The sequence below is a fragment of the Triturus cristatus genome, chromosome 5_1 (genome assembly GCF_964204655.1).
Source record: "Triturus cristatus chromosome 5_1, aTriCri1.1, whole genome shotgun sequence".
Lineage (NCBI taxonomy): Eukaryota > Metazoa > Chordata > Amphibia > Caudata > Salamandridae > Triturus > Triturus cristatus.
The window spans coordinates 485,964,557-485,976,177 of NC_140587.1; the positions used below are offsets into that span (position 1 = coordinate 485,964,557).

General features: G+C 42.4%; 1 protein-coding gene across 6 annotated transcripts in view; it reads left to right on the forward strand.

Annotated features, from left to right (window-relative positions):
* The window catches only part of RMDN1 (regulator of microtubule dynamics 1), a 505,792-nt gene extending 495,193 nt beyond the window's left edge, over nt 1–10,599 (forward strand). For all 6 annotated transcript variants that reach the window (XM_085605329.1, XM_085605328.1, XM_085605327.1 and 3 more), the window contains one exon: nt 9,505–10,599. In XM_085605329.1, the coding sequence (XP_085461455.1) occupies nt 9,505–9,581 (77 nt within the window). In that variant the 3' untranslated portion in view covers nt 9,582–10,599. The remainder of the gene's footprint in view (nt 1–9,504) is intronic.
* The last annotated feature ends 1,022 nt before the right edge of the window (nt 10,600–11,621 follow it).

The following is an 11,621-nucleotide window of genomic DNA, read 5'->3' on the forward strand; positions in this document are numbered from 1 at the left end:
ATTGGCTGTTTTGCTGCTTGATATGAAATTCATAAGTAGCTCAATGGTCACCCACTATTGTAACAACCGGCGTGGACTAAGTCATTTATGGGGCCATTAATACAACGGTCACATCAAAGAATAGCAAGCAACGATATGCAACCAATTGATCAGCCATCAATTCTATAAGTGCCTGTCAAGGTGCCGAGTTTAGGTTTCGTGGCAGCAGACGCACAAACTAATTGTCCCAGTCCACAAAGCAAATTGGAAATTAAATAACCATGTGAGTGGTGTACACTTACTTCTTGAAATCTTATCTGTAAGGTTCTCTGTTCGTGTCGGATCCGCCGAGTACACGCGACCGGTGTGCTGGTTGGCCGCCATCTTGCTATGCTTATATATACTGCAGGAATAGACGACGCCCTCCACAGTGGTTGTGTGTCCCACTCTTAGGTATGAATAGGAGGCGTCCATCTTGGAATCTCTTCCAACGTAGAGTATTTCAGCCTTTTTAAGAGTGTTTTGGTCATGTTAGGAGGCTAAGTCAAGGTCTAGCAGTTAATTCTTGGTGCTAGATCGTGTTTGCTAAAGAAAAGGGGTGTTGTAATAACAGCTGTACTACTTTTATTTCATTTATTTATCAAAACATTTTCCCATTACTCATTCAGGGGTCTAATGGGCATCTGTCTAGGATCAAGTTGTACACCAGAACATTTCACAGTTTCTTGTAAAACACAATAAAAAGAGAGATTCAAGGCCACCTTTATAGACTTGCGTCTAGTAGTGCTAGATGCAATTTCCTTATTTACTTATACATTTTATATCAGATTGCACATGCGTGTGTGTCAAAACCATCTCCAAAACCTCATATTATGAGATTGGGAGGAACACTGTCTGTTCTTTTAGTGGCATGTCTCATTTAGTTGTTTAGATTATGGTCACCAGCTGCTTAGAAGTTTGCTGGGCCCTGTCCCTGCTGAACATGTTGGGAGACAAGGTGTATTGAGTCAGTCTTTCAGCTTCTGCCTGTAGGTGTACAAATGACTGTCGTTCATCATATGTATGCACTTGTAAAACTGCTGGCATGGTAGCAGTACCTACTGTATGGCGCACACATATAAATCCTTAAACTATATTTTTTATTGCATGAGAGCAGGGTGGAAGGTATTTGCTGTGTGAGTGCAGAGTGGGCTGTCAGCCCATGTGAGTGCTGGAGGGTGTTTGTATGAATGCTGGCTGAGTGGTCTGCTGGTGTGAGCATCGAGTGTGAGACGTGTGCAGTAAGCTGTGTGTGTGTTGCCTCTGTATGAATGTGCCCATGTGAGAGCAGAACATGTAGTGTGCCAATGTAAGTTGTGTGCCTCTGTGAGTGCAGGTTGAATGGTGTGCCCTTGTGAACACAAGTTGAACTATGTGTTTATTTTATTGCAGGTTTAGAGAAGTGTCCATGTGAATGCAGGTTGAGTTATCGGTCTTGTGAGTGTAGTGTGCAGCACATTAGAGCCAGACCAATTGGCATTGCTAATGCTTGTTAGGTTTCAGTTTTGAAATCACAGTTGGTAAACAGACCTATTGCTTACAAGATACATAGATTGAACTTTGGGGGTGCCATTTCTACCAATAGCTTTTTTTCATCCAGCCTTTTCCTGCCATTAGTACGAGACTGTAAATCGTGTCCTCGATCAACCCATTGGGGTGTTCATCTCTCCCCTTCCAGACTGGAAACAGAATCCGCCAAGGCAAAAATGTTCAAACAGCGCATATTGCAGCGGGTCTTGAGTAAAATAGAGTCATGGAGCCATGGTTGGGTCAATACAGTCAATTCTGCTGTAAGATCAGTCTCCTAGTCTGCAGCTGACCAGCCGTAAGGCCAGTCCAGCCCTATGTAGAATTCTCTAATCCATCAACATGTAGTTAGACAATTTTCAATTACTGATTGTAGCTCTGAAGCATATGCTATCCTTGTATTATTGTACTCTGAATGCACTGGGAATTAACAAATGCAACTAAATGCGGTTGACATGGCAATCTTTTTCTGCTGAACCCCGCTTGAAGCTTGGTGCACGCAGCTACTTGTGTGTAAACTATCACCAGTTATGGATACATTAAAGTGCACTCGTGTTTGATACACTGTCTAGCATACATTCCAAAATGTTCAAGCTCTAAATAGAAAGATTGTTTTTTTTTTTAATTGGGGGAAAATTATTTTCCCCATTGCTTACATGGAAGGTGAGACTATCCTGGTGACGACAGCCGAAATAAAGCCATTTTAGATATAACAAATGTGGCGTTGATCCAGCGGATTACCAGCTTGTGTTACTCACACACCATATACTCACCTGGGCCCATAAACATTCATACAAATAAGCTAATAGTACTGCCGGAGTCAATTTTGTTTAGCTGCAAGATTGTGTTATTTTACCCAAATCTTACCAATCCAATCTCCTTGACAAGAAATTTCTTCTGGTCAATGAATCTAGGAGCTAGTAGTATAGGCAGAAATATTATTAAAGGGTTTCTCCAATAATCACGGACTCAAAGAGTTGAATTTTGTGAGTCAAAGATCAAATACATGTTAACATTGAGTTTCATTCAGGAAGAAATCAAGTTTAGTTCAAATAATAAGTCTCAATATAATATTGTGATGACAGTACCTGTAAAGGGAGAAGAAGAGAGCAGGTACAAGGACAGATTTCGCAGAATTATATTTACCTGAGGTGATCGATGAACCAACTCCTTGAAGATGGGCCAGATGGAGTCCACCGGGACAGGTAGAAGACAGAGGATCAGGACATGTTCAGAACTGGGAAGGTGACCTCTTCTAAGTGCAACGCCAGCGTTGCATCCCTATCTGGCACTACTCTCCTCGATCTTTCTTCCGCAATTCCCCTTCTAGATGATTGGATTATCGATCAGTATTTCGGTCCCTCGAGCAGGGTCTCTAGCATCTGCAAGGTCTAAGACAGTGTCTTGGACAGCGTCTGTGGCAGCATACGTGTCGGGTCGGATTCAGACATCTAACTAACTAACGTACCTCAATTATACTATTCTGTGTTCGTGTACCACCCCCAAATTTTTCAATATCGTGTTTTCGCCTATTTCTGATTGCACAGGGCATGGAGGATAGTTCATCACACCATATTCAATGTAATATTTTTCTTAGGTTCTTTGTTCTATGTTTCCGCCCCTTAATTTACTTTTCCAAATCTTTATTCCCACCCTCATTTCATATTATGATCAATACATTTTATATACTTTGTAATAAATGTTGCTCTTGTCCGGGTCGATGGGTTAAGTTCCAATGTGCTTCTTGCCAGCTTGATCTTGGCTGGGTTTAAATGGTGTCATCATAGTTTCGGACAGGGTTTAGTGCGCGTGCGCACAGATCAGGTGGGGTAGGGATTTCAGTCACTCTCTGAGACCCAAATGCGAACTAGTAATAAAGTCAGAGAAAAACATGTTAGAATACGAAAATAATTGAATTCACTGTATACCACTAGTCACTACTCTAATCCCATTTACTTATTTATATCTTTCGCATTAGTAATTAGTAGAACTTGCAAGGTTTAGTTTACACAAAGCATGCGCATTAACATGTGAGTTTCAAGTGGCCATTTTAAATGCTTTTGCACAGCTGCAAAAGTTTCTCCCAAGCATAGAAATCATCATACCACGTAGATGCAGTAAACGCATGCGCAGTGAAATTCCCGCATTTTGTCGGCCATTTTAAGACACTCGGGTTACTGGTTAGTAATACACATTGGAGAGCTTCCCCTAGATATGATATATTGTGTGTTATGCAATATTAGTATTTACAAACAGGTTGATTAAAGTGTTAAGCGTTATTTGAGAGGATTGCTTCCGAGCAAGTTTCTTCTTTACGAAACCTTGCTCCATCAGCGTCTCCCGCCTGAATCGGGTCTGTTAGAATGTCTTGTCTAGTACAGTGCTTCCCACACCTTTTAGATGTCCCCCTTTTTAGGACTACAAACATTCGGGACCCACTTAGCTGTAATGGAGATGAGGCAGATGAATTTTTAATGTAACTAAAGCATCACGTGGTAGCGCATATACAGACAGCACATTTTTGATTGGGATGGCTTTATATTTGTACAAAGTTTGACTGAAAATCTATATTGTCCACGTCTGACCACGCTGTTAGATACCAAGGCAAAGCACTTTGCAGGTCTTCTTTTAAATGAATTATTGCTCTGGGCGGAAGAAAAACCTATCATCCCCCCTAATCAGTTAGGATTGTTCAAGGGGCGGGCACGGTAACTAACATTTTATCGTTCTCTGTAATCATGGACAGACAAAAAACTGATTAAGCAACCAACTTACCTCTACTTTGTGGATTTTAAGTCAGCATTCGACTGTGTGCACTGGGGTATTCCTGCTTGTCTCTTAAAGCAACACAGCTGTTATACTCGGGCACCTGGGCAACAGCGCAAACTGGAGACAGCTTATTTCTGTCCAGGAGAATTAAAACCTCCCAGGGTCTAAAGCAAGGTTGTTTACTTGCTCCGTACCTGTTTAACCTTTTTCTGTCTGACTTGACCCTTGACGAAGTAAATGCACATCCACCTAAATTAGGAGACATGCACATCTCAGACCTTCTGTATGCAGATGATGTGATACTTCTGAGCCAAACCAAAATCGGCTTGCAACGTCTCATTGACAAGCTATCGCACTATTTGACGGCCAACGTGATGTTAATAAACAAGAAATAGATCAAGATTATGGAAGTGACAATGGTTGCAAAACGAAATATAGCTAGGACATGGGGGGGCGGTCCAGCCACTTTTGGTTCCCCCAATGGAAAAAGGATATGGACTGGTGTTGTGCGGCGGAAAAAACGATCTATGAAAGCTGGGGTCGCCCCAAGAAATGGAGTAAAATATGGCAGGGGTGGGAAGCATACAGGGATTTAGGTGGGCGGTTGACTTCTTAAGAAAGGGGGTGGGGTCCGGGGTTCGGAGTTCCTATTTATTTTGTCAATACTGCAAGGCTAGGTATAAGATTGCAACCTAAAGGAGAGTATGGAAGCCATTCTAATAACATGATTGTGACTTTAAAAATTGATCTTTGTTTAATAAAAAGATTTTTTTTTAAAAAGATTATGGAAGTGAGCAACAAGATACAGAAAACACACAAATGCTACATACATGGTCAACAGCTGGAGCCGGTTTGAACCTATCGATACCTTGGTGTACTATTCAACAACAATTCCTCCAGGATTGTTTGGACTTGCAGAGGAAGGGCAATAATCTACTCCTTGCATTTCACACCTTGCAGAGATCGCTAGATGGCCCAAACTACATGCCCCTGCTAAAGGTAGTAGCAGCAAAACTATCATCAAGTATCGCCTATGGAAGCGAGGCACTACAAAATAGAGACACAGCAACTTCAAATATGATCATCACGTAAATGTATAGATCGCTCTTCCGTCTCTCTCGCAATGCCTCACCGGCCCAAATAAGACTTGAGTTTTGTTTACTAAGCCAAGCAATCACAAGGAAACAAGCCTATATTAAAGTCTGGAGAAGAATAAAGTCACTAACCACAAACCGTCTGTGCCAAGCTCTCTGTGAAGAAGTTCAAACAAGCACAATTGAGCCATCCCGGCAGTATCAAGACCTGGCAATCTATGACCCGGGCCATCTCTATGGGAAAGGTCTCTGCCTCCAGAGCCTTTCAAAAAAGCGAGCAATGGTGTGATAAAAGAAATATCTGTGTTAATAGACAAAAAGCCCTCTCAGGCCGATCTCACGCTTGAATGATCCTAAATTAATACAAACTTCTAAAATCCCCGCTCTACCTAGAAACCAGGTGGTCTAGGCAGTTAAAAGAATCCTTTATGAAGCACCATTTTGGCCTTCTCCCTGGTCTTGCTCACGCAGTACTCTGGCTTCCGGAACAGACAAAATGTCCACTGTAGGCTGTTTAAAGCTGGGGAAGACAACAGCATCCATATAATTTGGCACTGCCCGGGGCTGCTGAACGAGAGGGGGAGGCTGCTAAGGGTACTTTTCAACCAGTGAGCAATCCGCTCGTGCAAACAAGCCGTGATTGCATGCCTTAAGGCAATGGACATCTCTTTGAACTGTAATTTCATCACATTTTTAGGTCTCGCTGAGACAGCGCAAGCTGTCTCTTTGAGACATTTTGTAAGTGGGTTTTCAAAAGTGCTACCCACATGGTTTTGCTGGCCTAGAGCTTTCGTGCACGATGGTGTGCATGTGCACAGCTGCTCCTCTGCTCCTTGCATTCCCCCCTCCCTTCTCACCCAGCCCTTTGATGCGCTGCTCGCATCTCCCTTCTCCTCCTCTTTTTTTCGTCACTTGTATTCAGGCTCCTCGCATTCCCCCCTCCCTTCTCGCCCAGCCCTTCTTGTTTTTACTGCACTTCGACCTCTGGGTAAACATCACAAACCATTTAACGCGGTGTGTGAGGCGTCAGGAGTGGCTCGCTGCACCGATGCGAAACACAGCTCTTCCCCTACTCTAAACCTTTCTTGTTCCTGTATATTTTATTTTGAAAACCGCCTCTATTATTTACATTGTTTTCGAAGGCTGCTGGCATGGAGGCGCCGAGGAGGTTGCCGTTTTACTGGCTGATTACTGTAATAGTGGATGGGATTCATGTTTAGCATTTATCCTGCACATGTCCAAAGCCTGCGTTTGGAAAGTGAACTCGGATAAGCAGAAGCATGCCGATGCTTTCCTGTAAAAAAACGTCATTTAACCAGTCACGTTAAGCATCAATGTATATTGTTTCCGAACGACGCAACTTCGGGGCCTAAATCTTTTCAAACTTGCCCCCCCAACGTATAAAAAGTTATTTTTTGGGCACTCGTGTCCCGCTACACCGCCCCCACCACCCCAAATTCGAGTATGTTTACCCTCAACCTCTAAGGCAGAGCAACGGGATGACCTTGCCTTTTGCTCTCCCCTTTCTCGCTAAGTTTAATTACCGTATGCTAATTTCCTTGCCTACTACGTGATTAATTAAAATCATATTTTCATAATCATTTGGCAGTGGCATTGTTTTAACATTATCCGATGCCTTGTGTGTCTGTAAATACAGCGTTTAGCAGGTGGAGGAAGCAGAACCGAGGACCTTTTTTGTGTTTGTGTGCCTGCGATTGGCAACATAACTGGCTTATTTACATTTCATCCTTCGGAGGTTGATAAATGAGTTCTGTTGAGCTGGGTAATATTAATACCTGTTGTTTAAAGGACAACAGAACTACAGGAGCCAGCGCTGGGTAAAAACAGTCGATACAGTATCTGTCTGTATGACCGATCTGTAGTATGGTTTGTAAATGTTGATAATGTTTCCTGTCAGTTACACTCGGACTGCTTCAAGTCATGAACCAACCTGTCCAGATGTGAAACCCGAGGGCCTGAGCATTCGATGAATACTTTTGATAACCACAGTATGAAATGCTGCAGCCAGCCTATGAACAGCGCTTCCTGCACTCTGATTAAATATGCAAGATTAACAGCAAGAGTGCTGACTCGGTCCTGGCAGTCATTTCCACTGCTGCAATAAACACAGCCCCGATCAAGCGTCTTGGTAATAAGGTTTCATCAGAAACGTTTGATAAAATTCTGATTGTCGCCCGTTGCAAATGATCTGAAATATGCTGGTTACCGTTATGTTTTTTATATATTTGCTCGACTTCTCTTGGCGTATTTATCATTTGCATTTCTTTTCTGTGCATAATGGCATTGAGCAGGGAAAGCACACCAACTTCTCTATGTAAAGTATATCTTCTGTAGATCAATTTTATTAATGTAGTGTGTGACAAACTGTCAGGATTTTCACAAGAAAGTGTGGGAAACACAGCAATTAACATCTTTCTCAAAGCGGGAAATATTTCCTCTAAAGCTTTGTAAAGATTACATAAAAATACAATGTGCAAGTTTCCACGCCCTTGCTCTAATGCAAATCTCTTCATATGCACTAAAACAGCCTGCGAGTGAATTAAAATGCAGTTTGTTGAAGGTCTCATTCAGGTCAGAAGTTTGATCAGCACGATGAAGTTCTATATGAAAAAGACAGCTATGTAGCCGAGTTGAATACAGAAATGGTCGACTGGGAGCACAGTACGAAAGCAGGTTACTTACTACTGGCAAAAGGGGTGGAGAAACACATCAAGCATGAGTAAACATGAGGGAAACAACAGACACAATGAGATAGGGAGTACACTCATCTCACATCCGCACAGGAAACAGAAATCCATGCTCCTGACACATGGACAGGAAAGCGATACATTCTAATGGGTCACACTTGTGACAAGTGGCGCTGTGTGTTATACACACATTTTTGGGGGTCTGACAGGAGATGAAATGTAAACTCCTCCCACAGACACACAAGAACGGATCACCGTTGCAGACTTAAAACCTGCACTGGTGCGCGATTTTTTGCCAGTTTACCCGCTAGATTACCTCACAGAGCCTGAAGGCTCGAGCACAAAGGCACGTTTGACATCATAGAGGATGCTGGGAGTCCATCGGCCTTTTTGGTTGATTTCCACGTGAAGGCGATCCATTTACAAGCATTGGCATACCCAATAGGTCTCGCCTTTGGACCTTATAAGTGTTTAGCCATTCAACAGTTGATGTTGTTGCCCCAAGGATATTGTGCAGCATAACTAAATACTTATAAGGTCCCAAAAGCGAGACCTATTGGCTATGCCAATGCTTGTTAAAGATTGCAGCAAAAAAACTGGAATCCTGCGAGATTCTGCCTTCTTTAAAATTTCTGACTTATTACTGAGATTCCCTTTTAAATGTGGTTACAGATGGAATAATGTTGTAGCGGCTTCTTTTAAAATGAGCTAATGTATGTTACAGTTTTTATTACCTATGCATAATAAACTATTTACTTACATAAATGATAATGTATGGAAATTGGGTTTCAGTAAATAGTTATTATTTGTGCTTCACCATGTAAAGTGTCTTATTTGTTCTGATTCTTTTGTTTCCATCACAATTCAGAATCACAAAAAAGTGCTTCATTTTTGTTTTACTAACTGCTAAATGTGTACAGTTCTATAAAGGTATTTACATTTTGTTGTGCGTTACGTGTTAGGCAAACATGACACCCTCTAGTCTTTCCTTTCACACTTCATGCATCCCAGCAAGATTGTTGCATAATTCACTTTAATTTTCTTTCTCTATCTCAAATTGAGCTGAGTTTGTAAACATCAGTCCCCTTGTTAAAAAAACGTATGTTGCTGAAGACAGCTTGAACTTTGACCCCTGTCTTCGAAGTGCAGCAAATGTGACAAGATAAATACAGAAATTAAAGACATCTTTATTTATTGCTTGGACTTTCAGGACCCACCAAAATGGCTTGTGACCTACCAGTGGGTGCGCCATAGTTTGAGGAACACTGATCTAGTTGAATAGCACACACGTTCAGCAGCACAGTGTCTATTTGAATGAATGTAATTACCGTGCCTATGCTTCATTTTACAGTAGTGCTGCATAACATTTCTTTTATCATTTCTTGTAGGTAATAAAGGAAGCTACAGGGTTGCTCCACTCTCTTGGCGTAAAATAGATCCCCACAATTCCTCATGGCAATTCTGAACAATCATGGATTTCTTTCATTCCAGGATATCTTTTCATTCCTGAACAACGCAATGTATATATATTTGGCCTTAAAACCAAAATCCACCTGCAGAACTGGATACAGTAAATGCAAGTAGTAAAAATATTGAATATTGGATTGATTGTGCTCTTCTCGCATTCTAACCTGAGGAGTTACTTGGAGCGAAAAGGATCAGACCATGCGGTTAATGCATCGAAAAGGGCATCTTAGGCACCCTACAGACACATTTATGTTCACCTCTGTTTTTAGTTTGCTATATCATGCTTGCAAATACTTTCGTCTACATCTCAAGGCTGGCGAGGCTCACATCAATTGTCTTTCAAGTGGGAGAACGAGGAAAATTAAAGAGAAGAAAGAAAAACTCAACACAACATAACATTTCTCTTCCCTCCCCAACTTGGCTTCCTCCTCTCAGAATTCATAAGCCTCCAATTTGGCGGCTTTATGTTGCATCTGGTGTTCTGACAGGACCCTGCCTACCCGCCAGTCTGCTCTTTTGTTTCTGTTTCCAAATTTGAGAGATTTTTGGGGGATTAAGTGAAGCACTCTGAATTCAATACATAAATAAGCCAGCTGAGTGCCACACTCTATCTTGTATGCCTTTTCTTTATCTCCTCAGGCAAGTGAAAGCTTTTTCCATTGCAGAAGTTCCCCCATCCTGTGGATCCAGTCCTGTCAGACTGGGAACATTTATGAGCCCCACCTCGAGGGCCCGCCGAGAGTGCTGCACCTATTGCCACATCTATTAGTTTGTCTCTGAGTATCCCCAGAGATCTTTCTCCATAAAATGGCGTTCCTAGTACCATTACTCCCATGTCCCTGGGAATGTGTACCTGATAGATTTGATTGATCGCCCCAACCCCATCTTGCAATATTTTGTCAAGCTACTACTACTCTACACAATGTGGGTTAGAGTCCCAACTTCAGTACAAACTCTCCATCTGTTCTGTTGTTTAGTCATGTTCGAGGCATGTAGGGCTGCTGACATTCATATCTGTGCATAGATCGCCGCCTAGTGTTGGGTCCGGATGATTGCACATTGTTGTCCTGGAAGAGTCTTCGAAGTATCCTGAGATGGGTGACTCCTCCCCTGGACCACAGTGCGCATGGGTATCCTCTCCATCCCCAGATTGTTTTTCGCCATTGTGGCAGTGATGGAGTAGATACAGGAAGTGATGACCATGCTATACAGTAATTCTGAGAGCTGCAGCTGCTACAGGCGCCGGGGAGGAGGGTGGGCGATATGAATGTCAGCAGCCCTACATGCCAAGAACAGATGCATACTGGTAAGTAGCATATTCAGTTCGAGGCATGTGGGCTGCTGAATTCATATCTGTGCATAGAATACATAGCAGTACCTCCTATTAGCGGCGGCTACCCGTGCCAGCTGCAGCAGTCTGAAAAAGAGTTTTGAGAACAGCCTGTCCTACAGCTGCCTGCTGTTTTGAGTGTACATCTACACAGTAGTGTTTGGTAAATGTATGTATAGTGGACCATGTGGCTGCTCTACATATTTCCTGTAAAGGAATGTTTCCCAGGAAAGCCATGGAGGCCCCTAACTTTCGTGTTGAGTGGGCTCGTGGTGGAATCGTTAATGTGCGTTTAGCTTTTTGATAACAAATTTGGATACATTTAACGATCAATCTGGCTATACCTGCTTTGGAAATGGCGTTGCCCTTGTGTTGTGGAGAGAAGGCAACGAAGAGTTGTTTAGTCTTCCTAAAGTTTTTAGTTCTGTCAATATAGTACATGAGGGCCCTCTTTACATCTAGTGTGTGGAGCATCCTCTCAGCGACATTTTGTGGGTTTTGAAAGAAAACAGGCAGTTCAATGGTTTGGTTCATGTGGAACTGCGATATTACTTTAGGCATGAATTTAGGGTTGGTACGTAGTACGACCCGGTTTGCATGAACTTGTATAAATGGCTCCTGAATGGTTAGTGCCTGGAGTTCACTAACTCTCCTTAAGGAAGTGATGGCAACCAGGAAAGCCACTTTCCAGGTGAGGAATTGAATCTC